Source organism: Micromys minutus, assembly GCF_963924665.1.
Source record: "Micromys minutus genome assembly, chromosome: 17".
In the NCBI taxonomy this organism is placed as follows: Eukaryota; Metazoa; Chordata; class Mammalia; order Rodentia; family Muridae; genus Micromys; species Micromys minutus.
In genome coordinates, this window is record NC_137952.1 from 27,705,138 (window position 1) to 27,731,228 (window position 26,091).

The 26,091-nt window shown below is 47.1% G+C and overlaps 1 protein-coding gene across 3 annotated transcripts in view; it reads right to left on the reverse strand.

Annotated features, from left to right (window-relative positions):
• PLA2G4E (phospholipase A2 group IVE) overlaps positions 1–26,091 on the reverse strand; it is a 68,394-nt gene that overhangs the window by 573 nt on the left and 41,730 nt on the right. The window contains exons 4-20 of one of the 3 annotated variants that reach the window (XM_080930989.1): positions 25,369–25,500; positions 24,517–24,557; positions 23,249–23,291; positions 22,355–22,418; positions 21,227–21,387; positions 21,038–21,124; positions 20,659–20,696; positions 18,410–18,545; positions 17,149–17,285; positions 14,318–14,540; positions 13,213–13,327; positions 12,611–12,748; positions 10,999–11,106; positions 10,380–10,583; positions 9,297–9,463; positions 7,759–7,942; positions 2,611–2,706 (exon numbers count right to left, since the gene is read on the reverse strand). In XM_080930989.1, coding sequence (XP_080787115.1) covers positions 2,624–2,706; positions 7,759–7,942; positions 9,297–9,463; positions 10,380–10,583; positions 10,999–11,106; positions 12,611–12,748; positions 13,213–13,327; positions 14,318–14,540; positions 17,149–17,285; positions 18,410–18,545; positions 20,659–20,696; positions 21,038–21,124; positions 21,227–21,387; positions 22,355–22,418; positions 23,249–23,291; positions 24,517–24,557; positions 25,369–25,500 — 2,061 coding nt within the window. In that variant the 3' untranslated portion in view covers positions 2,611–2,623. Of the gene's footprint in view, positions 1–2,610; positions 2,707–5,582; positions 7,394–7,758; positions 7,943–9,296; positions 9,464–10,379; positions 10,584–10,998; positions 11,107–12,610; positions 12,749–13,212; positions 13,328–14,317; positions 14,541–17,148; positions 17,286–18,409; positions 18,546–20,658; positions 20,697–21,037; positions 21,125–21,226; positions 21,388–22,354; positions 22,419–23,248; positions 23,292–24,516; positions 24,558–25,368; positions 25,501–26,091 lie in introns of those variants that run through there. The other 2 variants (XM_080930988.1, XM_080930990.1) reach the window with 2 other exon arrangements.

Here is a 26,091-nt window from a genome sequence, read left to right on the forward strand (position 1 = left end):
CAACCCTCCTCCTAGAGCTGGAGCTACAAAGGAATGTGAGCCACCATTGGGCGTTGGTATTGGGAATTAAACCTGGTTCTCTGGAATATGACCAATGCTCCTGACTGCTGAGCTATCTCTTTAGCTCTTGACAGTGGTTTTTGTGTTTTTTTTTTTTTTTAACCACAACTATTGTTTTTAAGTGAATTTTTGTATAAGAATTTTTAAAACGCCCAAGAACAAAATTGAGGTAATAAACTCTCAAATTGTAATGCTTCCAGAGGGTGGGAAAAGATAACCTTAGTTTTCTCTTTATGGGCTTTAGAATCTTTCAAACTCTACAGAACAATCACATTTTTGTTTGACAAGCAGGAAAGAAAAGTAAGGAAGACAAATGAGTTGCCTTTAGGCCTTCCAACAGGAGAGGAAGTCCTGCCGGTGCCTCCCCATCCCCACCCCAGGCCTGTCTTTCCCTTCTGCCTTCTGCTTCCTGCAGCTGCATTCTTGCTCTTGCTAAGTCCCTGGCTTAGAGGACGGGCGTCCAGTCCTGCCCCTCACCATCTCACATCCATTTATAACCGCTGGGACTCCTTTGGTTTTCCTTATTCCCACCAAACAGTTCCAGATCCACTTAACTTTTCACTTGATGCCAGCTTTTGTTCAAGCTTAATCCTATGACTCGAGGTTCTGCAGCGAGCATCATCATATATCCAGAAATTTGCTATGCTATAGAATCCTGACCCCCCCCCTCCAAAAAAAAAAATAAATAAATCCTGATAATAAGATTCACAAATCTCTTTTACTATATGGAAGTTTTAACATAATTCTTTGAAAAACAATTATACAGTTTTGTTAGCATTGTAATCATTGTATAAAATTATGCCTTTTGGGAGAGCTGGCTCTGTCCACCAGCTTCATTGAAATGGTGTGGGCACTGGAGAGATGCCGTAGGCACCCCAGAGATGTCCTCCTTCCTCTTACCCCTTGACACCTGCAGCAGGTGGGTGAGCTGGCCCCAAGGTCGTGAGACTGAGAGAGCTGAAGTAATCTGGAGAGCCCTCCCTGCACCTAGCCTGGGCAGCCCAGTAGAGCTGGTCCCCGTGGCATGGTACACAAGAGCCAAGAGCTGGAGGGTTGGCCCCACCCATTGTCTGCTGGGACACTGGGTGAGCTAGCTAGGGCAGTGCTGGAGCTGGCCCTGGTGGTTTGGATGCAGAAGAGCTGGCAGGCTGGGCAACTCAGCTACCACACAGGTCCAGATCCAGAACTTTTGAGTTGGCCCACACTAACCCATCTCTGAGCTACTAGAGCACATGAAGAGACTGGTCCTGCAGATCCAAAGCTGCAGGATCTCCATGACTCAGGGCAACAACAGGAAATCTGATTGGAGTCCCAGTGAGGACCTAGTATTGATGGTATAGCAAAAGCCAGGCCTCAAACCAGACCTCGTTGCAGTGAGTCACTATGAGTCATTGCCATAAACATTCACAAGGAAAGAAGTATGGACAAATTATACTGCATGACACTGTGACACAAAGCAGCTTCTACCAGATGGTTTGGGATGGAATGGGGGTGTTTGGTTGGTCTGTCTTTTCTTCTTTCTTCCTTTCCTGGGAGAGGTTGCAAGGGTGGAAGGTATTAAGAAAAATAAGTGGTATTGAAGTTCATGACATGAAATTTAGAAAAAATCGATAAAAAGTTAAGAAAAAACACGCGTTTCATTATATTTTGCATATGTGGGGTATCATGTATGTGTTCATGTGGATGCATGTGCACACATATGCATATGCGTGTGCAAGTTCAGGCCAGAAGTTGACGTCCAGAGTTCTCCTCCTCTATTGCCTTCCACCTTATTTTTGGGGATGAGGTCTTTCACTGAACCTGGAACCCACTGATGCAGCTAGGCTGTCTGGCTAGCGCACCCTCAACACCACACTGAAACTCCAACCGTGTGCTGAAGCCTCTAGCTTCTATGTGGATGTTAAGGATCCTGTCTCAGGACCTTGTGCTTGCACGGCAGGCCCTTTACTTACTGAGACACACCCCCAGCCCCTCGTCTGACTTTTCCCCACAGTCTGTTATGATTGGCTCACGTTCATCCTCTTATCGCCCTTCCTTCTCTCCTTTTCTCTCAGCTGGACTCTCTGCTCTACCCAAACAGCCCTTACACTGCCTTCGTATTTCCTTTTAAATCTAGATTCTGCGTATGAGAGATAGCGTGATATTGGCCAAAGTCTGGCTAGATTCCATAGCTGGTTTTTGCTGTTGTTACGGTTCTGTGAGACAGGGTTCCTCTGTGTCACTCTCCTGGAACTCACTCTATAGATCAGGCTGACCTCAAACTCACAGAGACCCACCTGACTCTGCCTCCCAAGTGCTGGCACTAAAGACATGCAGATAAAGCTGCCTGGCTTTATTATTATTTGTGTGGAAGGGGTTTGGCCTTACTCCTTGGGCACAGTTTGTCTTGGGCTATGCTCAGTGGCTGGCTGTAGACACCATTAAGTGCAGCACCTTCCACTGCAGACTGGCGTAGAGGTGTGTGAGGCGACAGACAGCCTGTGGAAGGAGCCCTGCTCTCACACCTGCTCTGCTTCCCCACATCACCGAGGAGGACTGAAACATGGCTAGTATGACATGGATGTCAGGATGGGATGTCTAGTCGGTCCCTCGGGGAAGACTTCTTTAGCAAGACGACTCTGACCTTGTACTTGGGCACATTGCCGTCTAGATAAAAAAAAAAAAAAAAAACTGTATTTTTCAGGTTCCCCGAAAGCAAGTGTGGTCATGAGACTAAGTTCTGGTCAGAGTTACATGAGCCCAAGGCTTCCAGGAAGTCTTCTTAACAGGAAGAAAACTTGATTTTTACAATTTTTAAAATCTGTTAGTTTTTTTGAGATAAAAGTTTCTCTGTGTATCCTGGCTGTCTTGGAACTCACTCTATAGACCAGGGTAGCCTCAGACTCAGGGATCCGCCCGCCTCTGCCTCCTGAGTGCTGGGATTAAAGGTCAGCACCACCACTAACCAGCTTCTGATTATTTTTTAAAAAATTCTTCTTTCTTTTCTGGTCTGGAATAATGGTGTACTGCTAGAGTTCCGGGGCTCACTCTGAACCCCTAGGCCAATAACTGTACAGGAAACGGCAAAGCAAAAAGCCAACAGAAGCAGGTCCCTCATACTCTGTGGACTTGATTAGACCCACCACTTTTCAAAGACAACAGTGAAGTTCCTAACTAAAAGCTTGTTGGTGGAAACAGACCATGCTACACCTAGACCTGGAGCATGATGTCTGCTTACAGGGTGAGGACAGAGGCCCAGTTCAAATGTGACAGGCTAGGATTTAAAACCATGATGCATGGTTTTTGACATGCCTCTTTTTTGGAGGTGAGTTCCTTGTCCCCTTGAGTCTGTTCTATCTTGTGAGTGGAGCCATCATTAAAAAAAAAAAATTAAAAAGAGTCCATGAATCTGAAAGAGAGTAAGGAAGGGGTCTTTGTGTGTATGTGAGGGGCAGGTTGGAGGGAGAAGATGGAGAGGAGAAATGATGTCACTGTATTGTAATCTCAAAAAACCAACCCCCACTGTGTGTGTGTGTGTGTGTGTGTGTGTGTGTGTGCGCGCGCGCGCGCGCGCGAAACCAGAAGGGCAGAAACCAGAAGGGAAGGTATCACTAGCGTGGCCTCTTTGCTCCTGCCTTGTGTGCAGAGGCTGTGAGATCATTTTCCATCAAGAACTCACATTAGGTGTGTGTGGGTTTGTGTATGTATGGGGTACTTGGAGCTTAGTCAATGGTTGATCCCCTCTTGTGTCTCAGTGCCTGCAACAGTAACATGTCCCAAATTATTTGCAAGTTGAACTGGTTAGCAAGGAAGCTATGGGTAGAGAGGGGTCCAGAGAGCAGACATAGGTCCTGACAGTAGTTAGGTACTAGGGCTCAGGAGGGCTCAGCAACTGTGTGGGGTAAAGTCTTACCCTAACCCTAACTTTACCCTAACCCTGGTTTCCCCACAACAATAGAAAGGAAGGCAAAATTTTGGAGACTTGAGACAGGAGAGACAGCCCCTACCCAAGCCTCAAGTTGAAGCCTCTAATTAGAAACAGAATGAGAATTCTAACACAATTAACAAGTGCTTAAGGCCTTCTTCCCTCTCCCCAGCCACAAACCTGCAATTTTCTAAGAATCTCACCAGAAATCCCATTTGCAAAGAAAAGATGGATACTCAACACCTTGTTCAGCCCTAGTGGCTTCTGGGTTTTGTTTTCCCTCTTAAAAGAAGAAAAAGAAAAGAAACATGTTAGTGTGCCCATGAGTTTGGGTATATGTGTGCATGTGCCACAAATCATACCTAAACACCATCATGTGAGTTCTGCAATTGAACTCAGTGGCCAGGCTTGCGTGAGTTTGTTTTGTTTTGTTTTGCTTAAGGTTACCTATTGAGTCATCTCGCTGCGCTGGTTTCTGGTTTTACCTTATCAGATTATAATTTTATCCACGGCATCTCTGAGTGCAGGAGTGCACTCCACCTCTCTTATCACAAGAAGGTTGGGAGGGAGAAGGAAAAAGAACTTAACAGCCTTTTGAGATGGAACTTGAGAGCAAATAATATGCTAAGACATGAATTGCTTAGTCTCCCTTGAAGAGTCCACGTTCACACTCGGGGGCATCTTATTTCCCCTGCTTCCCCTTAGGAAGAACACGTTCCCACTTGGATGTGTCTTCATCATCATCATCTTCTTCTTCTTCTTCTTCTTCTTCTTCTTCTTCTTCTTCTTCTTCTTCTTCTTCTTCTTCTTCTTCTTCTTCTTCTTCTTCTTCCTCCTCCTCCTCCTCCTCCTCCTCCTCCTCCTCCTCCTCTTTCTCCTTCTCCTTCTCCTTCGTCTTCTTCTTCTCCTTCTTCTCCTTCTCCTCCTTCTCATCTCCTCCTCCTTCCTCTTCTTCTTCTCCTTCTTCTTCTCCTCTCTTTCTGATTTAAACCTATATTAAATTCTCCCTAATTAAAATGCTGACTACGCTTCATCATTCCAGGTTGGCCTAACATTGTTTCTGTGTTAAACCTAAGAATCCCGATTGACCTTAACCAATGGTCACAACACTTAGGGGACTCCTTGGGATGCTGAGAGTGACAGTGAGCATGACTCTGTCTCACTACTGACACAGCCAAAATCTAATTTCCTGGGAAGCAAATGGTTGGCGAACTGCTGTTCACAAAGCATGCACTTGCTGCTGATGCAGTCTGTCCTTGGCTTCCTTCGGTTCTTCCTGCTAAGCACAAAGACTGGAAGCAGCTCGGCCTGCCCCAGGTAGTACTCCACTAGCTGATGACAACTTCTTAAAAACAGGGAGTCCTCACTACAAGCAGTGGCCACCCGATGCAGCAGTCAACAAAGCTCCCTGGAGAGGCATGTGCGGACCAGGCCTCCTCTACCCCTAGTAGCTGCTAGAGAAAAGATCAGAGGAGTGGCTTGTGGGCTCAGGGCAGAGGTGAGAGTTAGGAGCAAGGATGGGGGTAAGGAGTGCTTTGTGGCATCAGAAACGAAAACAGATGAACCAATATTTCATAACCACTTTATTCTGTGTTCAAATGGTACAGTGCTCGTATAAACTTTTTATGCTATGGCGAGTCCAAGGCATGGCTGCCTTCACTTTGCAAAATGCCGGTTCTTTTTTGGCTCTCTCAGAGCCTGTTTCCTGCATGAAGGAAACAAAAGCGACGACAGCCAGCTACTCCAGTGGAGGGGTAGAGGAAGTGATGGACATCCAACTTACATCGGCAACTCCTGGGCAGGGACTAGTTTTGCAGGCTCAGAAGCCCAGCTTATCAATGGCTCAAAGGAGCCTGTAGACTCGTGCCCCCCAAGCTGATGTAACAAATCTATTCTTCTCCAACGTTACCCACATAGGAGTCAAACCCCCTCACTGGGCGTGGCTGACAGGTAAGGCTGGAGAAGAGAGGCACTGGTCACTTCACAGTATGGGTTCCTGTCAGTGTGGCTGGGTCTGGGTTTATAGCCAGCCCCAGTTGAACTTCAAATAGCAATGATAGAAACAGGCGCCCATTTGAAACAAACAAAACTGTTGGATACCATTCAACTCTCAACAACCAGGACTGTGGAGGGATCATGTGGCTCAGAAAGAGGGCCTTGTCCTCCATGCACATTGGGCTCCACAAAAGCCACATCCCTAGCTGCCCTTGGCCCTCCTTCTATCCTTTAGTGAAGCCTGGAGTCTGGGTGTCTGGGTGTCCAGGGCTTCCCCACAAATTCTCCTTCAAAGCAGAGGTCTTTGTCAGAGTTCTAACTCACCATTCTGAGGTCATCCTTCCTAACTTTATTCTCTGAGTCACTGTATAAGAACTTAGGTAAATCGGCCATGGTGTTTCTGTGATAAATAAGAGGAATCATACTTATAAATAAATAACCCCATCTGCATGCCAGAGAGATGCCAGAGAACGTTGATGGCACCGGACAGCATCATGTACCCCGTGCCACTTGCCCTTGGCCTGCCCAGGCCTCCCTGGATGGCATCTTGGATCCTCACTCTGTGAGTTTCTTCTGCGTTGTTGGCAATGCTGGTTTCACTGGAGCTGAAAGCTGAGACCTGGTCCTGCCCAGGCTCACACGCCCTCCAGTCCAGGGCTCTGGTAGCTGAAGAGGCACTAGTGACATGGGTTATAGTCACCTGTTTGGCTTTGCTGTGGCAGAAACCAGGCTTTCTACAAATATTCTCTTCATCGTAGTAAAAAATAAAAATAAACCACAAAATATTATTGACAACAAAAATTCCACGGATGCAATTACCTGAAATTTACAAAGCATTTTCTAGAGAAACTTAAAGCAGTTCTTGGTCTTCTTGGACATTTCTCTAGGCTGGCCATGGGAGGAAGAAAAGGAGGGGGAGCGGAGGCTTGGGGGACCTTTGCTTCCAGCTCTAAGGGAGAGGTCTCTTGGGAACTAGCCACTCTCTGTGCCCACATCTTCACATTCTATACTTGAGACTGTGTGGGAGTCTGTGGCCATGGTACCTTTTTCCCACGCCCCCTCGCTTTTACTTATTTGAAACAATATACTAGAAAGCCCAGGCCCAGCTGCTGCACCCCTAGCCAGAGAGCAGTACCAGCTGTGTGTGAGGTCTACTTTGAGGGGCAAAACTTCTGACAATAGACGCAGACACAAGATGGACAGGACTCCCCTGGGCCTAGGAGGGACACTGGCTCCTCATGCGTTTCTTCTCCACTGCCAGCCTCACGGCCTGCATGAGCTTGTCTTGGTTATTGAGGATGTTATACTCGGAGAGCTTCACCAACTTGTCGAAGGCAGCCTCCGTGTATGTCAGCTCCTTGGTGGCATAGGGAGACTTTGGTCCATAGATGTTCAGCTGGCCCAGTTCCAGCTCCTTGGGGCTTCGCTCTACACCTTGGGGCAGGAGGATTTGCTAAAGACACTTACGGTAGATTGTAAGGACTTGTTTGCACACGTAGACACACTTGCACACATGTACTCTCACATGCTCACCCCTAAGTTCCTCCAGGCAAAGGCACAGTTCATCCATTTCAGATTCCATAGCTGGGGACCAATAAATGGTCAAATGGATGACAGAAGAGAGACCATGTTGCCAATTCATGGAGAAACGTGGAAGGAAGAAACTCTCTCTCTCTCTCTCTCTCTCTCTCTCTCTCTCTCTCTCTCTCGGCTGAGACTAGAGCTAAGCCAGGTGTCCCAACCAGGAAATTTCATCTATGTCCAGTGGGGACTGGGACTACAACATAGCAGGGGCTTACCTGGAGCCTTGTACTTCTGGAAGGTGTCACTGATGAGTGGGAAGTAAGCCACAATGGGGGCGTCGGGCTCCTGGGTATTTTCCATCAGGTAGCACTCCTTGAGATTTTTGTCATCCTCCTGGATGGAGTAGCTGGGGAAGGGGATATTCTGCTCGGTGCAGTACTCACAGGTTTGTTTCAGGGGCTGGAACAGCATGGGAGAACAGTGAGTACTGGAAACCCCCCGGGGTGGGCAAACCACACACACAGAGTTCCTGGAAGCCTGGGGGTGGGCAAACCGCACACAGAGTTCCCCGGCCTGGTTTCCCTGATTTTCCTAGCTAACAGTGGTCCCAACCTGTTTTGCCACTATGTAGAATTTTTAGGAAAAAAAAAAAATGCTAGCTCAGGACGAAAGGCTCAGGCAGTAGGCTAGTGCCTAGCCAGCCAAGAGCTCCTCCCATGAATGTTTTAAACCCAGAAGCCCTGCTACTGCTGCTTAATCACAAAGACAGACCAGGGAGACAGCAGTGGCACTCTGTGAGAATAACAGACTCTGGGCCTGGTCCCCTGGAGTCCTGACTGACAGTGTCCAAGGGGTGGACTTTGAAAAGGTGCCTTTAAAGTCACAAAGAGTCCCATGCCTGACTTACTTGCATGTGCCTCCAGCTAGCTACTTAGTCTTGGTTCCTGCCTCTGACCTAGGGCTAACAGTCTACACCAAGAAGTGGCCCCAGGACCTGGTGAGATCCTGGGTAGGGAAGCACAGTGCTGTTAATTACAATCTAGGTCAGGATCATTGTTTTCATTCGGGTTTTGTCCAGGCTTTAGGCTGGGATTATATCCAAGTCAACCAAACCAAAACAAACCAAAACAAACCCCACCCAAACAAACAAACCAAACAAAAAGCCCAGGATTTTCCTTTAAAGATAAAGTGATAATAATAACAGGGCTGGAGAGACGGCTCAGCAGTTGGGAGCACTAATTGCTCTTCTAGAGGTCCTGAGTTCAATTCCCAGCAACCACATGGTGGCTCACATCTCTAATGGGATCCAATGCCCTCCTCTGTTGTGTTTGAAGACAGGGACAGTGTATTCACATACATAAAATGATATATGTATATATATATAGTCATATATATTGATATTTATCAATAACAACACCATTGGTCACTTGTGTGATCATACAAAGGCCTTGTGATTACATGGTCTCTGGAATTATTTTGAAAATAAGATGTTACAAACTAGTCATGATTTCTTTTTGCAGCTGAAAAATGACCAAGTGCATCAGATGCTTAAAGGTGATAATAAAATTGCCATCACTGAGTTCATGCAAACCCCAAGTTCCAGCATGTGGTGAGAGCCAGCCCCGCCCCTTGTCAGTGAGGTTTGGTCCTCTAGCCCCGCACCATGCTGTGCCTTAAGCTCCTCTCATGCAGCCTCAGAGTGTGCTGGCAAAGTGCATCCTCCCCGATACAGCTGCTCAGGCCTCTGCCATGGTGGCGCTGACTGTGACAGCTCAGGAGGCACTGGGGCCGGGGCTGTCTCTGAAATACTTGCCTTTGTCTGGGATCCTGAGCAGTAGTTGAGGTGAATGATAAGGTCGACTTTTCTCTCTGGCCTAAGGAGGGGCGCGTAACTGGAGTTGACAAAGAATGCAGTGTCCAGCAGGTTCAGGTGTTTGGTAAACTGTGTCAGCTGGTTTGGGAAGGTGTCCAGTACTGTGTCTGAAAGTCAAGTTTTCTAGTTACCATCCTACCAGACGCCTCCATGTTAGTTAGCTATGGGTGGCCTGGAGGCACCAGTATGTACGGAGTACTCTGCCTGGAGCTGTCTTTCTTCCACCTGGGCCTCTAGCCTCCCACATCCTCCCAAGGACACTGAATCCTACTTCTCTGGAAAGGCTGGTGGATACCAGCGTGCTCTTGAGACTTAGTAAGTCTTCTACGGGTCATACACACAAGCCCACTGTGACGCAACCACAGAGCTAGTGGAGAAGAAAGGGCATGAGGGCATCTTATAAACTAGGGATACCCATGGACTCAGAGCTATCAGCCCATTTTTCACCAGAGAGCAAGGACGAGAATAACAGTCCAGGCTGAAGGAACTTGCAGGCTGTGGCCAAATAAAACGGCAAAGAAGATTTCCTTGTGGTGAACTAGGAAGAATGTTAGCCTTAGTCCCTAAAGCCTTCTCAAGGAGGCATAGAGTCAAAGCTGTAAGAGTGTGATCTACGGCCTGGGGCTGTGAGACTGAGCTGTGCTGTGCTTGCTCAACTGCAATGGGTGCACCACTCACAGTGAAAGGTGACCCCCAAAAGATATTACCAAAAGGGCCCATGTCTCTTCGTTTGTACAACAGGGCCAACTTCTACAGCTGGAACCACTGGGAAGATTCTGCGGTTACAGTCAGTTAACTAATCAATGCCTGCATTGCCCCCTGCTGGCAAAACTATATTCATTCAAGCTCTCGGTCATAAACAGACTAGTCGAGTGTCATGCCCTCCCCTCACTTCCCAAACCCCCTTGCCCAATCTGACTGTGTTCTGCCCATTAACACGACCAGAGGAGAACATCTTTCTCTATGGCAACTTCAATGCCTACTTTTCCTTCCTCCCAGTAGGGCCAGTCCAGGTTGAGGTACCTTTCCACATAGAGAACTGTTTGTTCTGTAAGTAGTCAGTATGCAGCTGCATCCCGTACAGGAAGTTGTGGAACTCAGAGGCAAAGGGCCTGTGTGTGAGGATTTCTCGGAAGGTGTTGGACAGCCATGATGCTGGGATCACAACTGTGGTCTCCAGGGGGTTTGCGTCACATTTAGGGATTTCAGGTAGGAGGGGATCATCTTCTGTCGGGAGAAGGGATGGAGGGGAGGTTACAAAAGTGACCTGGGGTAGCAGCTGGCTGCTTGACCCCAGAGAGTGAGTCGCTTTATGAGACAAAAGTGGGTACAATATAGAGAAGGAAAAAGAGAAGGAAGGAAGGCCCCGGAGAGGACGGTGAGCTCAGAAGTTTGGTTTCTCTCTGTGCTCACAGATACCCTAGGCTTGTCGGCTCTGTCTGGATACCAGAGGCATCCTTCTGGCCTTGGCACAAGTACCACCTATAATTGCCCTGCCCCCAGTGATGCTCTAGGCCAACTGCCTCCCCATGTCTGGGTCACAGGGGTGATGTGGAAGCCCTGACAGGCAGATGAGTTCCTAGTTCATGTTCCATACCCAACATATTCATTTCCCAGGAGGGGAAAGCAGGGCGTTACCCACCGATGTCATGCAGTCTCTCCCTTGTCCACCTATAGAAAAACTCTTCTGAGGTGTGGGACAAATTCCAAGCATCAAGCAGGTTCAGGGAAAATATGCTACTCCACAACCCTAGAGAAGCAAAGAGGTTACGAGCAACTCTCCCCAGACTCCCTGCCCATCCCACCCCCCAAAATCTCACTGGTCTGGCCCTAGCTCCATGCCTACTCTAGGTCAGGCAGTTTGGTGGGTGGATGGATTTGGGTTCTGTCTCCCACAGGACAGTTTTATGCAGCAACTGATGGAGCCAACCCTCAGCTCCTTTTCTCCCTTCCCTCAGTGCAGGAAGCAGGGGGTGCTTAAGGCACAGCTATAGCAGGGAATGACAGCTGAAAGCGTAGGCTTTAAGTTCAAGCCCAGCTCTGATCTTGCATCAGTCTACATGGAGAAAGCACTTAAGACAGTGTCTGGCATACGGTAAACCTCGATACACGTAAGGCTAGCTCTTAGTTTTTAATACAAAAATCTATATAATAATACTATAAAGATACATTAAAATTTAAATAATAATAATAATAACAATAAAGCCAGATATGGGAGATCACACCTGTAATCCCAGTAGGGAGGCTGAAGCGAGAGGACTGACATGAATTTTAAATCAGCTTAGGACATTTATAAATTAAACTCCAGGTCCACCTGGGCTACACTGTCAGACCCTATCGCAACAAGCAAATACTAGTGATAATGTTCTTTATTTAACTTTCTCACATGGAGAGGAGAAAACAGGTCTAGAGAAATTAGGCAATTTAGGCAACTTCTGTGCAGTTAATGTGTGAAGGATCTGTATTCAAACTCAACTATAGGTTTCCTAACCACATGAGAACTAGGCTCAGGGGAGAAGAAGAAACTATTTGTGGGCTTCTTTGTGGAGTTTCTAGAAGAAATGAGCCTTGAGTTAGACTTTCTGGAATGGGTTGCTTTGGAGTAAGTGGAATATAGACCGCCTGTTTAAATAAAAGATGCTTAAAGAGCTGCCCTCGAAGCTGTAATGATAAGCTTATTTTCTGAGGTCATCTTTTGCAGATGAGATTCTAAAGCAAAGAACAAAGACTGGCTGTCACAGCCGGTGGACCCTGTACTCAGTGACCCTGGATTCCGAGGAACCAGAGAGAACAGGGAGCTGGGCTAGACTTTTTCAGCCAGCGGCTCTGCTCTGTCCTTTCTGCCACGGTCCTCTCTGCCTGGGATCTGAGATGTAAGCAGGAACATGGCCGCCAGGAGCCAGGCAGGGGGAAAGAGTGGGTGGTGATTTTCTACCTCAGCCTTCTATACTCAGGATGCAAGATCTTCTAAGCAAACCCCCAAATAGACCACAGGAGATTAGGGTGCTGGGAGAGTCCTGTAAGGCTCCTTTACTGATGTCTTCCAGGGCTTAATGAGTGTCGGGAAGATTTGGGCAGTCATAATCTGGAAGTAGGTTCAGGGGCCCCTCCTGGTTCACTGCAAAGCAGCAGATCCAGAAAGTTCAAGATCCCAAGGCTAACCAAGGCAACCAGCAATGGGGCCGGAGTCTCCCTGTTATGTTAGTCGAAGGCAGGCCTGGCCAGCACTGGGGCTGAGTATCTTAGGAAATTACCTAGCATGTAGCACATCTCCGGCTCAGGAATCCTCTTCATCAGCCTCCCCATGAAGAACTCGGAGCCAAATAGCTCGGAGGGGATGAAGGCTCCGTACTTCTGCATGCCCACCTCATAGGGGGAGAACTCAAACCACTCTGTGTACAGGAAGCAACATAGGTCTCAGATTGGGGAGCCATCCACACAGCCTACCCTCCAGCCCACCAGTACCGCTTCCAGGACCATGAGAATAGCAAGCTGCAGTTCCCCTGTGTGACACAAGGGGGCATTTGCCGCTAGACAACACAGCTCTACAAGTTGCTAGGCTCATACTTTTGCTCCTCAAAGCTAGATAAACAGGCAAAAGAAAAACTGACCCTCCAGGTTTCCCTTTCGGGCAGCCTAAAAAAAAATCTTACAGTCTCATTCTTCACTGTCTTCCTTTCTCACTGACTCATCAGATGAGCTCTGGAAAGCTAGGAGACACTGCCTGATCATCCCCACTTCTGAGGGAGATTTCTTCAACTGTGGGGCACTGTTTCTTGATGTAGAAATTGGTAACGTGTGTGTTGTACCCGCCAAAAAGGGACCCCCCCTCTGAATCACTAGTCAGTAGTGTTACCTCTGAAATCCTGGTTGCTTACATCATCCTTGACATTGATGGTGAGGTAGATGGGCAGGGGGTTCTGTCCCTGGCACAGGGCAGCTCGCTGATCTGAGAGCTTGCATTCATTTTTCTGTAGGGACACCAGTGCTTAGGAGAGGTGGCTGACAAGCAGTCAGTAGAGAAAGAGAGAACAGTCTGAACCCATAATTGCTATTTCCAGGCCCCGGGTCCCCCCAGGTGACTTGTACTGGCTGCAGCAGCTCGAACTCTAAAATGCATGTGTAGAATGTGTAGCGTCTTCTTAGGCTGTCTGGCAGCACAGACTGTAAGTGGGAATGGGGCTGGCTCTGTAATTTAAGGCTGTCTCCTGTGGCCTCAGGGCTCTCATAGGTCAGGAGCTAGAGGACGTGGAGAAGGAAGGAAAAACCACCACTGTCTCCTTTTACTACTATTATTTCCCCTTCACTACTGCAATCTGAGTGGCACCAGGAAATTTTGTCTTATTATCTTGGTGTGTTGGGTTCTCTCAAACTATAAGAGGCAAATCTCTCTCTTCCTGTCCCTCCTTCTGCCTTTCTTTATTCCTTCCTTCCTTCTTCCTTTCTTTCTCAACGGGAGGCTTAGAAATCTGAAACTAGGTGACAGTCTAGGTTTCCAGACTGTCCTGTGTGTGTACATGTGTATGTGTGTATGCATATATATGTGTGTATGTGTGTATGTGTATATGTTATGTAAGTATGTGTGCATATGTGTATGTATGTGTGTGTGTATGTGTGTAGATTACAAGGCTGATATCAGATGTCTTCCTTAATTGCTTCTTACTTTATTTATTGAGAAAGGGTCTCTCCCTGAATCAGAAACTTAACTTTATGTATGCAAGGGAGCACCCAGGCTTGCCCAACACGGAGGTCTTAGTTCTCTGAAAGGAATGTGAAAGATGACCTCACCATCTTCATCACCCCAATACATATTTGGACACCCCATGATTCTTCCAGCCTGAGGATGTACTTCAGGTCTAACCTAATTCTTTGGCCATAGATGTCGGACTCTCTGAAGAGGGAAGACTATGATCTGATATCAGTCTAGGCAGGTGGGACCCAGGAAAGGCTTGAACACTCACCTTATCGCCCAAACTGTACTCAACCAGCTTGCCCCAAAAGTCTGTAAACGTGGTCTTGTAGCCCTCCTGGCTGTGTTTATGGAGTTCCTCTCGCCATTTGCAGAGCTGATCTGGGAACAGGGCTGGCATCTTGTCTTTGACAACATGTCTCCGAGCCTCAAAGACAACGGGCTCCAGGTTTTTGGAAGACCACTCAGGATCACTATACAAGGTAGCCATAGTCCTGGCAAGAGACAAGCACAAATGACAGAGCTACTCTAGCCCTGGTCTGAGCACCTCTGTATCCAGACAGGACAGAAGATGGGCAGATCATGAGATCATGGGGAGTCCCAAACCTGGCAGGAGAAGGGTCCGGAAGTAAGGGAATGAGGGCGGGCCTGTGGTGAGAAGCAAGCAAACACTGCTTCTCATAACTGACTGTTTCCCTCTCTTGAATGCCTATTGTATGTTGGGTATACCACACTAGTTGAGATGAGAATTCTGGGCTCAGATCTTCCTGGGTTCAAAACTAGGCTCTACCACTCACTTGCTGTGTGATCTTGGGGAAGTTCCTTAACCACTCTCTGCACAGTTTTCCTAACTGAAGAATTGTGATTGATGTATCCAGTTCATATAGTTCTTGTAAAAAATAAATATATCACAAAAGTTATCATTGTGGGAAACACAGAGCTGTGATGAGGTAGGGCTGGGAACATTTGATTTCTGGACCGGCTGATTCCAGTCTAGGACACTAATTAATTTATTTCCTGGGGCCCAAGGCTTAAGGGCATCCAGGGGCCCCAGATTCAATTTCTAGTACCTACATAACAGCTTACAGCTACCATTAACTCCAAATCTAGGGAATCCAACACCCTCTTCTGGCCTCTGCAGGCCCCAGGCATGCACGTGGTACACAGATGTACAAGCAGGTAACATTCCCATACACAAAATAATTCTTGAAAAGGTTTCATTCCTCTCTTTGCTCTTCCTCTGCCTCTTCTCCCTCCTCCTTCTTTCTCATTCTCCACTTCCTCTTTTCCTTCTTAACTTGTATGTGGACCCGGGTGGATGGAGGCAGTAAGGTTGGGCCTAACGTCCTCTCTGTTTCCTGCCAGCCCCAAGACGTCCAGCAAGGCTCTGCTGAAGCGAGTTAACTTTATAATTATTTGGGGGCAGCCTTTGAACACAGGCCCTGGACGGAGTTCAAGGTCCAGTTTCGGGGCCAGTAAGATGGTTCATGCTCGCCGACAAGTGTGACTACCTGAGTTGGATCCCGGCCACCTACGTGGTAAGAGGAAAGAACAGTGCCCCCAGCCCTGCTGAAACAAGTCATCATTTTAGACATATTTTATTATTATTACTGATTTTGTTTGATATGGGATCTCACTATGTAGCCCTCGCTAGTTTGGAACTTGATAAGTAGACTAGGCTAGCCTTGAATTCACTCAAGTCCACCTGTCTGACTCCTGAGTGCTGAGCCATCAAATTCACAATAATAATAATAATAATAATAATAATAATAATAATAATAATAATAATATTTAAAATTGTATGGGACATTGGATCTTCCTAGAACTAGAGTTGCAGGCACTTGTGAACTTTTGGACGTGGATGCTGAGAATTAAAGTTGGATCCTCTGCAAGGATGTGTTTTTCATAGCCAAGCCTCTTTCTAGTGCTGTGAGTTATCTTTATATCTCTCTGGGAGTAGCCACTGAACAGAGTTTAGATTTTAGGTCTATGATTTCTGACACAAGTGACCTGGGGGCAAAACCTTGTGCTTCTCCGTCTGTAGAATAGCTGTGGCAGAGTTATGGGTGACCTCCTTACCCGCAGGCTCTCCATCCAGAAACCCAACCAACTGCAGATTGGAAGCATTCAGAAAACTCTTTCTGTTTACTGAGCCTCTGTGGACTGTCATTATTCCCGAGATAAGAGGACATGTCTACTTACACAGCAGCTGCATTGATGCTATAAGTAATCTAGAGATGCCTTAAGGAATCCTTTAGGATTGGGGTGGCATTATGCAGATACCATGCCATGTAAATAGGGGGCTTGGATATCAGCTGAAAGTGATAGCCCGTGCATATCCTGTAACCAGTCCCTCTTGGATATCAACCAACAGCTATGAAGCTGAGGAGTAGATACAGAGCCAGGGAATTTCCCAGGACATTCATTGAAACATTTTCATTACTCTACAAGCTCCTTTATCCATTTTGAGTTAAATCTTAATGAACAAATACTATTTTTGCCCCTGGTGCTATGTCTCCTGTTAGATTTGACACTGCCAGGCTTCCTTATAGGAGCCCAGTGTCCATTTCCCTTCTACCTCAGCAGAGTCAGGAGGAGGCAGCCTGTGCAAGCTCTGCTCATTCCTTTCAGCTGCTTGACAAGGACAAAAGACAGCACTGAGGAATGTCAGGGAGGCAAGCCAGAGAAAATGGGCTGGTTCTATCCACCCTGGGAGACTGGGCCAAGCCCCAAAAGAGGGTGGCTGCATCTCACTAGGAAAGATGGTAACACCAGGCTCTTTCATCACTGGCTACCATGTTTTCCTGGGCTGCTACTACAGCCCCAATGACATAGCCAACAATGACCAATGTATACAGCAGCTCTGTGCTTAATACTGGGAGAGGCCAAGACTATTGTTAAGCCCACTTTTCTGATCCAGCACATGAATCTAAAGAATTAAACTAAATGCCTCGAATCCCACAACTGTGCATGGTAGAGCTTTCCGGGCATCATGAGTCACTTTTACTTAGGATGGGAAAGCTCATGGTTCCACCAGATCCCAGGCCACACCCATTTGCTACTTCCTCCGGGCTTCACCAATGATGGCATCCAGTTCCTTACCAGGTTGCGCCTGACAAACCAGTGAAGTAAGCAGAACAGTCCACAAGGTTCAGCTTCTGCAGCCCCAGCAGGTGGCCATACAGAGAGACCATGGACCTTGTGCCACCTCCTGTGGCCATGATGGCTATTGTGGGTACCTGTAGGCACAGAAGCAGACTACTGGAAAGGGTTCCTCCATAGACAAGGATATGGAGAGATCCAGGTTTAATATAAATGATGAAATACAGAGGGATGGTTAAGAGGAGGGAGGGGGAGGGGATGGTCTGAGGACTGCCTTTCCCAGAGCGGGGGTGGGGTGGGGGAGGTGGGGGTGGGTAACTTAGTAGATCACCTTTGCTCTAAACCAAGTTATGCTATGAGAGTGGGATCGGCCGCCTAACCTAGGCTCAGTAAATTAGTGTCCTGGTTAAAGAGTTCTGAGTACCCAATCCAGCTCTTTATTAATAGGCATCAAGACTGAGGCTGTATGCATGTCTGTGAGTCATGGATGGTGACTGACTCACATCTGTATTTAGCAGTGATGTCAAGACATTAGTCCCTGGCCTGGTCCATGGCACATGCTCAGCCTGTGCAGCAATTGTGAGAGCAAGAGAAAACCCACATTACTGATGGTGAGGGTGGTTAACATAGGGTTAAGGAGTCCCTGGTGTGGTTCCCTAAAGATGAGAATAAGAAGAAGCTTTGGGCCAACTTTCTGTCCCCATTTAGTAGGGATTGTAGTTTTTCCTGAAGCTGAGGCTCAGTCCTGGCTCTGCTCCTATCTCACAGCCTCAGGAGCAAGGTGCTTGGGGGCTAACCTGCTCCCCAGACTAACAGACGGAGGTGTAGGGACACTTTGGCTGCCTCTAGGCTTTGGGCATGGGAGGGGCTTCTCTTCAATTTCTCACAGTCACTTCTGGTGGGGATGGGTACACGTGTGGAGTAGAGGGGATTGGGTGCTTAAGATGACAGAACTCAAAATGTTTCCTGACTGGGTTGAGAATGACATCTCAGTAAGACCGCTTAGTCATGTAAAGATCCTGAGTGTGCACGTGCAAGTGTGTGTTGGCAGGACCCCCCCCACCCCTACCCTGATGAACACACAATTGAATCACATGTATCAGGGCACTTGTGCCCGCACCTTAGCAGTTGGAGCAAACACAGAGATCTAGGCGGTACAGTAGTCACCCTGGAGTTGGACAGAGTGGCTGGTAGAACATGGAATTGGGGACCAATAACCCACAGTGACCCTCAGCCCGGGCCAGTGCCCCTGCTTACCCACCTCATCCTCACGCAGGCACTCCTCCAGTTGCAGCACCTGACTTAGTGCCTTGGCCACCACCACCTTCCGCTTCTGCAGAAAGTCCACCTCTTCCTGGCACAGGCTGAATCCGAGCCGCACATCCAGTGTGTTAGAGCTGTGGGAGAGGGAAGCCTGTAGCCTCCACCTTTAATCGGCAGAGGTAGAGCCAAGTTCTACTCCGTATCTCTTCTGTGACCTGGGGCATCTACTCTCATCTGCAAAATACTTACTGGCCAACACTACCTACATGAGGCTAATGAGCTCCAAAACCTTAGCTGGCTCTCAGTAAGCTGGTACTTGTCTTAGGAGGATGTAGAAAGTTCCAAAAAGTTTCTCTAGGTACTTTCTTTCTCCCAAAGCTCATATGAGTGGCAAGGGTCTCTTAGATCCCTTTGGTAAAACTTCCTGGACAGGACTATAGAGTGTAGTCTCTTCTGAACCTCACAAACTGAGCCTCTCCTCCTGTGGAGCTCCCTGCTCCTTCTGAGCCCTTCCTGCCCACAAAATTACAATTCTCCTGCGTGTTTGTGTAACTGACAAAGCCACTCACACCCCTGATCTCACTGTGTCATCCCCAAAGTTCTTTGAGGCAGATGAGGCACAAGTTGCTGTGATATGTCTGATGCCTGCCCTCTTTTTTTTTTTTTTTTTATCACATTCTCTGGAGCAGTTTCAAGCCTGGCATAGAAGACCCTACCATACCTGTCTTAGCTCACCTCAAGCTCCCTATGGGAAAAGACTCACTAGGTTCTTGAAGTCTTTCTGAACTTTGGTCAGGGTCTTTATCTTCATGAGAACCATCCTCATTTTTATTACCTGTATTCTTGAATCTTTTGAGCTCCCCTCCCCTGGAACTCTGAGGGGGTCCCTGTTAGCTTATGATCTTAGCTTACTAACAAAGTTGTGTATCCTTGAAGGCAAGGCCTGAGGTTCTCCCAGCCCCTCTCTTCCTGTGAGAACTTATTTCCCCTGGCAGTCACGGGAATGAATAGCAATAGTAGTACTGGTGGGCATTTGCTGAACATCTGCCTACCATTTATATTCCTGGTATTTCACGTGCATTCATTTATGGGATTCAAAGAACAAGCTGAATTGCAGGTAGGAAAAAAAATGAGACCCAGTGAGATTGAGTAACCCTTCTGATGACATATAACAAATAAAACTAGAAATAAAATTACAGACAAGGGACCAGAGAGATGGTTTAATAGCCCTGGCTGCTCCTCTAGGCGACCTAGCTAGATTCAATTCCCAACACATGACATCTTATAACAGTCACTAACTCCAGTTCCAGGGGATGTAACGCCCTCTTCTGGTCTAAACTAGCACTACACAATGTGGTGCACAGCTCACATACAAGAAAAATACTCATACATGTAATATAGAAATTATAAAAAAATATAGTCACTTGATTTTCATCAAGAGTGAAAATTAACAAGGAAAAAAACAGTCTTTTCAATAAATGATCCAGGAGCAGTTGAATTTTTGCAGTGTAAATATTCAAAAAGTAAACTAAAAATCAATCACAACTTAGACATGAGAGCTAAAACTAAAGACATCTTAGAAGAAAACATGGGAGTAAAGTTTCATGATATTGGATTAACCAGTATTTCTTTGATTTGGCACCAAAAATACAAGTGACAAGAGAGAAGAAAAAAGGCTTCATCAAAGTTAAAAACCTTTGTTTTTCTAAGGACACCATCAGGAACATGGGAACAGGAGCTGGAAGTTAGGGTTCAGCAGTTAGACCTGGGTTCAGTTCCCAGGTAGTTCACACTCAGTCACCCCAGCACCTTCTGTCATCCCCAATGCCCTCTTCCAACCCCTGTAGGCTCTAGGCATGCATATGACTGACATACATACATACATACATACATACATACATACATACATACATGTAAACAAACAGTCATACACAATGTAAAATAACACATACTCCCAAAGAACATATAAAGACACCTCACAAAACAGGGCTGAATATAAAATACTCATATCCAGAATACACAAAGAACTTTTATAAGTTAATAATAAGACAGAGCCCATTTAAAACATGGACAAAGGATTTAGGTAAACACATCTCCAAGAAGATCTACTGATGGCCAATTAAGTCCAGAATAGATGCGCAACCTCATTAGCCATTAAAGAAAATATAACCAAATGAGAATGTGCTACCTCTCACCCCCTACTCCTCTGAGTTAGGGGGAACACAGAAGAGGGGAGGGGTACTTTACCAGGGTGAGGACTTCATGTGTAATTCATAGTTCTCTCCCTGATGAGAAAAAGATGAAATGCCCATTAGAGATGACACTGAGGACAAAGGGAGCCAAACAAAGAGGTGGAAACTCACTACTACTCCCCCCGCCCGGGCTCAGCATGCATGCATGTTCACAATACTGTGTGTATACATGCACACCACACTCTCTCACACACAAACATGCTCTCTTCCCACATCCTACTTCTGGGCATGACATTACACCATTTTTGCTCGGGCTCCACGTGTTTCTGGGTTCCCACTGAGGCTACCTCTCCCATATGTCTTTGGGCTCCACCCATCTCTCTATTACAGGAGCTGAACATCTCTGGGAGCCCTTGCCAGACCCAGGTGCTCACCACAGGCAGGGTCATCGCCTGGCCGTCAGAAAGGCAATTGAGGGGCTGGCAGACAGGGTCATTCCTTTGTGCTCTGCAGCAGCAGAACTAGAAGGAGAGGTGGGCTCTGTGAGGAGCTGAGGGGCTCCTCTGTTAGCTCTCCCAGCCCAGTTCCCTTCTTCCTCCCTTCCAACTGTGGCTGCCGCGCACCCTACAGCTCCGGTGGCTCTTAGGTGCCTCTGCATAAAGCTGGGGCTGAGAGTACTTGGGGTAGTGGAAGCAGGCAGGATTGGGGCAGCAGGGCTCCAGACAGGGTTGGACACAATGGGTGTTCTCGAAGGACTCTGTTACCATCACCAGAAGATCTTTGTCTGAGAAAGAAGGTAAGATGTTAGATCCCTGGGAAGTTTCTTATCTCTGCTTCCCATTTAGCCCAGCAAAAATCTTATCTTGGCTCAGTGACTAAGAAGACTTGTTGCTCTAGCAAAGACCCTGGTGTGGTTCCCAGCACCCACATGGTGGCTCACACCTATTTATAAATTCAATTCCAGGGGATCCAACACACTCAGTGCACACACATATAGAGAGAGGCAAAACATTCAAACACATAAAATAAATACATTTAAGAATAAAAAGCAGTCCTGTCTTTCCGTGCCAGGAGGAGTTCACAATCCTTGGGCACTCATTATAATGCTTCAGACAGGGTCCTGAAATTGAATTAGTCAGGCCTGTGAAGAATGTTATAGATACACTTTCCAGAAAGCCCTCTAAGGTGCTGAGAGAGTTCTCAAGATTAGTCTTCCCAGTTCTGCTGTGCTAGGAGAGCCCCACAAAGTCACCAGTAGAGAAAATACCCGCATTGGACTTTCAGTTTGGGAGCAGGAAGCCCCTGCCCCCAAGCCTGGCCATGTCTGTGGGGCCACACCGCTCTTCTCCCGAGAACAGCTGGTGACCCAGTTTAAGAATGATGGGTAGAGGTGCACAGTGACTTATGTGGTCTCTTCCAACAGGAAAATACCATAACTTAGAAGCTGCTAGGAAGGCATGGCTTGAGACCCCTGAAGCTACAGTGCCTATCTGTCCCATAGGCCCCAGGACACTTGGCAGGCCTGAAGATTTCCATTTGCATCCCTGGAAGAACAGACCCTTCATAGAGGTGGGTGAAGAGGATAGGTGTCTGAGGACATGATTTTGAGTTTTGACTTTACTTCTCTAACCCGGGATAGTACAGATGGGTTGAACTGACCTGTTTCCCTGAGCTCCAAAGTGACTTGGATCGTCTTAGCCCCCACCTCTATAATACCCAAACCAGCCATTAGACGGAGCAGGGAAACTCACTTTTCTTCCTCTTCCTCGGCCTCCTGGATTCTGCATGAACCTCCAGGCAAGAGACTTGGCGAGACTGTGACAAAAAAAGCAAAGAGGGTGGCTGGGACTCTAAGCTCAAGCCGTCCCCCTGCTCCCTCAGACAGAAGGGAAGAGGCAAAGACCCAGATGTTGATCAGTCACAGGCTTATGCTATGCATACTGGGTTTCTGTAGACAATTCTGAACCCAATCAAGGCATGGTGCCTCACTGCAAGAGGGGGAAAGACTAAGCTAGAACACATACCACAGTTTACTAGGAGTCTTGTTCACAGGGGCTAGCCTGAGGCAGTGTTCAGCTTTGTGAGTGAGAACTTGGGATAAAATAACTCTCCAAAAAGCAGGGGCCAGGCGAAGGCCTCTGTCACACATCCCAAACACCCTGCGTTTTAAGGGAGGAGTGTACAGGAATAGTGTGAACGCTCAGTTAGAACTATGTTTGTCTTTTTTCCTGAGACAGAGTCTCACTATGTAGGTCAGGCTGGTATTGAACTCACAGAGATCTGCTTGTCTCTGCCTCCCAAGGGCAGGAATTATAGGTGTGTGCCACCATACTTGGCCTATGAAATAATTTTAGTTCTGAAATCATGCTTACAGAAGTGTTGGAGTTGTTGTGACTAAGTCTGGGAAAGAAGTGATTTTGGGGGGATGTAGCGTCTGGGCAAAGGTAATAAATACCCTTGTACTTTCTGCCTTAATATGGGAGCCCAGAGTGCAGCCCTATCACCCCTAAATGTACCCCCATTGGGTTAACCATTTATACTAATTCTCCCTGAATAAGCCCCCAAGTTGGGTCCAGCACCCTGTCCCCTGAGAGCAGCAGCCACATGTGACCTCTAAAGCTATGGGAGCCCAGGAGCACAATTACCACCAGCACGCCATTGGTGATGAGGGTCTCTGATGAGTAACGACTGAAAAACAAGAGAGAATTCCTGGTCAGTAACAACATTCTTAGCTGACCCCTTATGAGGGTGACAAAAAGTATAAGTCACTTCAGCCTTAAAATAGCAGGACAACTTTCCAGTTATCGTGAGAGATATCTGCTTGAGAAACTAGGTTTGAACCAGACTTGGCATCTCTCTGTACCTCAGTATCCAAGGGCAGAGGCGGGATCAGAGGGGGCCCTAAACTGGTCTTTGTGACTCTGTTTCAACTTAGATCTAGGTCTGTAGGTTGCCAAGGAGGAAAGTTGTACGTTTAAAGCAGAATGTCCATGAAGAGAGATTTATTGGTGAGGAGTGTCGTAAGACTGCAGTCCAACATTTAGATCAGATGCAGACACTTCTTACCAACAAAGCTCCAATTAATGTATGCATTTTAAAAATAGGGCTGGCTTTTTAAATTCAATTTTATTGTGTTATTTTATGTGTATGGGTGTTACACATACATGGGTGCAGTTCCAGCAGAGGCCAGAAGGGAGCATCAGATCCTCTGAAAATGGAGTTACAGATGGTAATGAGATATCATGTGATGCTAGGAATTGAATTCAAGTCCTCTGAAAGAGCAGTTAATGTTCTAAGCCACTGAGCCACCTCTCCAGTCCCCCTTTCCCTGGTTCTGGCCAGTGGTTAGATTGTTTGTCCTTACAGTTCTGGGTCAAAAAGGATAAGCCTTTTCCTGAGCCCATACCACAATAGCAGGGATTCTACCAGGAAGCTCCTGTTGGAAATGCTGGGGACTGAAGTGAGCGTGTGCTCTCTCTCTGTCTCTCTCTGTCTCTCTGTGTCTCTGTCTCTCTGTGCCTCTGTCTCTGTCTCTATCTCTGTCTGTGTGTGTGGGGGGGTTCTCAAGTGTGGGCTGCCATACTTGATTTATACAGTCCTAAGGACTGAACCTAGGGCTTTGTGCATTCTAGGCAAGCATTCTATGAACTGAGCTATATGCCCAAATCCATAAATCTTTAAAAGAATGCTGGCATTAATGAATCTAGAATAGTTGGGGAGCCTGGGCACTTATACCCTTTATAAGCTCCTGCTTCATCATTGCATAGAGGATGAAATCCAGAGAGCTGACTCTCTTGGAGGAAGCCAACCCTGGTGCCAGCAGTGAGGGTGGAACATGGGAGGGTAGCACAAAGGTAGTCTCATCTCTCAGGTCAAGGATCTTAGCTGACACCCAAAACCTACATCCACTTACATCTCTTCAAGCAGGAACTCCACCTCCAGTTCTTCCATGCCCTGAGGAGAGAGAAAAGAAAGGGGGCTACTGGTCATGTATGCACATCCAAGGACTTTGTTCACCCCTGTAGACCTGCCATGCCATGCACAACTTGGTCTTAGGGCCATGGAAAAGGAACAGCTGTCCCAGCTGTCCCAGCCGTCCCAGCTGTCCCAGCTGTCTCAGCCATCCCAGCTGTCCCAGCCATCCCAGCTGTCCCAGCTGTCCTAGCTGTGTGTGTTCTTTCCTGCCAGGATGTTGGCTTTCTAATTCAGCTCATTGTTTGCGTGGGACTCAGGGCTTGGACAAGGAATCTACGAGCTGATGTCTTTAGAGAACTCAACTCGGCTCCCGTGTTTTTTGTGTAACCAAAAGTGAATCATGGCTTCACTGGGCCTCAGTTTCCCCATCAGAATGTATAGGAAGCCAAGATAGATGTGCTTGTTCTCTGATGTGTGTCCAAAGCCCAGGACAGCATCTTACCCACAAGTATTTCAGTATTTGTGGGATGATCAAATCTGGAATAACCTGATTTTTTCCTGTTCTGAACTTTTCTGACTTGCCCTCTATACTCAAGGGAATTCCATAAACAGGACTTAAAGGTAAGAAAAGGGGGGACTGCTTGGAGGAACTATTATCACCACTGCACAGATGAAGAATAGTCAGTGAGAGGAGTTAGGTAGTTTGCATGCAAGTGATAGTATTGAGATTTGAACCAGAAGCATTTCCTGTCCCAGCTTTCACATGTGCTCAGAGAAGGGGTATCATGCAGGGGAATCAGTGGCTATTCCCATACAATCAGAGGCTCAGGGTCTGTGAGTCTGCACCCACCTCTGGGTTGAGCGGGAACTTCACATGGGTTTTATTCCGAAGGCAGAGCTTGGAGAGGTCATAGAGGACTGTCAGGAGATGGTCATTTTGTGTCACCGTGTCTTCATCAAAGATGCTCAGCTCTAGTACATTCTAGAGGAAAAGAGATAAAGCAAGGGCGCAGTTACCATGGTTGCAGTGACCCACTTCCAGGACAAGGAACATGACCTCAGTCTAGCAGAGAGTGAGGCCTGGGGAAGAGGGTCACAGAGGCTTCCTCTTAGATGTCAAAGACATGAATTCAGGGCAAAAGTAACTTTCTCTGCTCTCCAGTTCCCTGAAGCCTGCCATCCCCCCTGCTCTTGATTTCGGGGGAATTTAGTCTCTTTAAAAGCTTGAGAAGCCTGGGGACAGTAGAGAAGACTCTCATTTCACCTGGGGAAAGATGAAAAGAAAATTAGGTCCTGCAAGACATAGGGTTCTTGGGAGCTGAAGGTAGGTAGATAAGGCAGACCAGGAAGATTAAAATTTTGTACTCTAAGGGAAGGGCACAGCAAAGGCTATTGCTGTTCCAGTAATTAGCACGATTGGGAGATTGGGATGAGTTGTGTGAATTCTATTCTTTGGCTTATCAGCCCCTAGTAAAGTCTCCTGGGTGGTCCCACAGCAGTTCTTCAAGTGACAAGTGGCCTGTACTCAATGACCTCAGGTGGCATGGACTAGTATATAGGGCTCCCAGCCTCT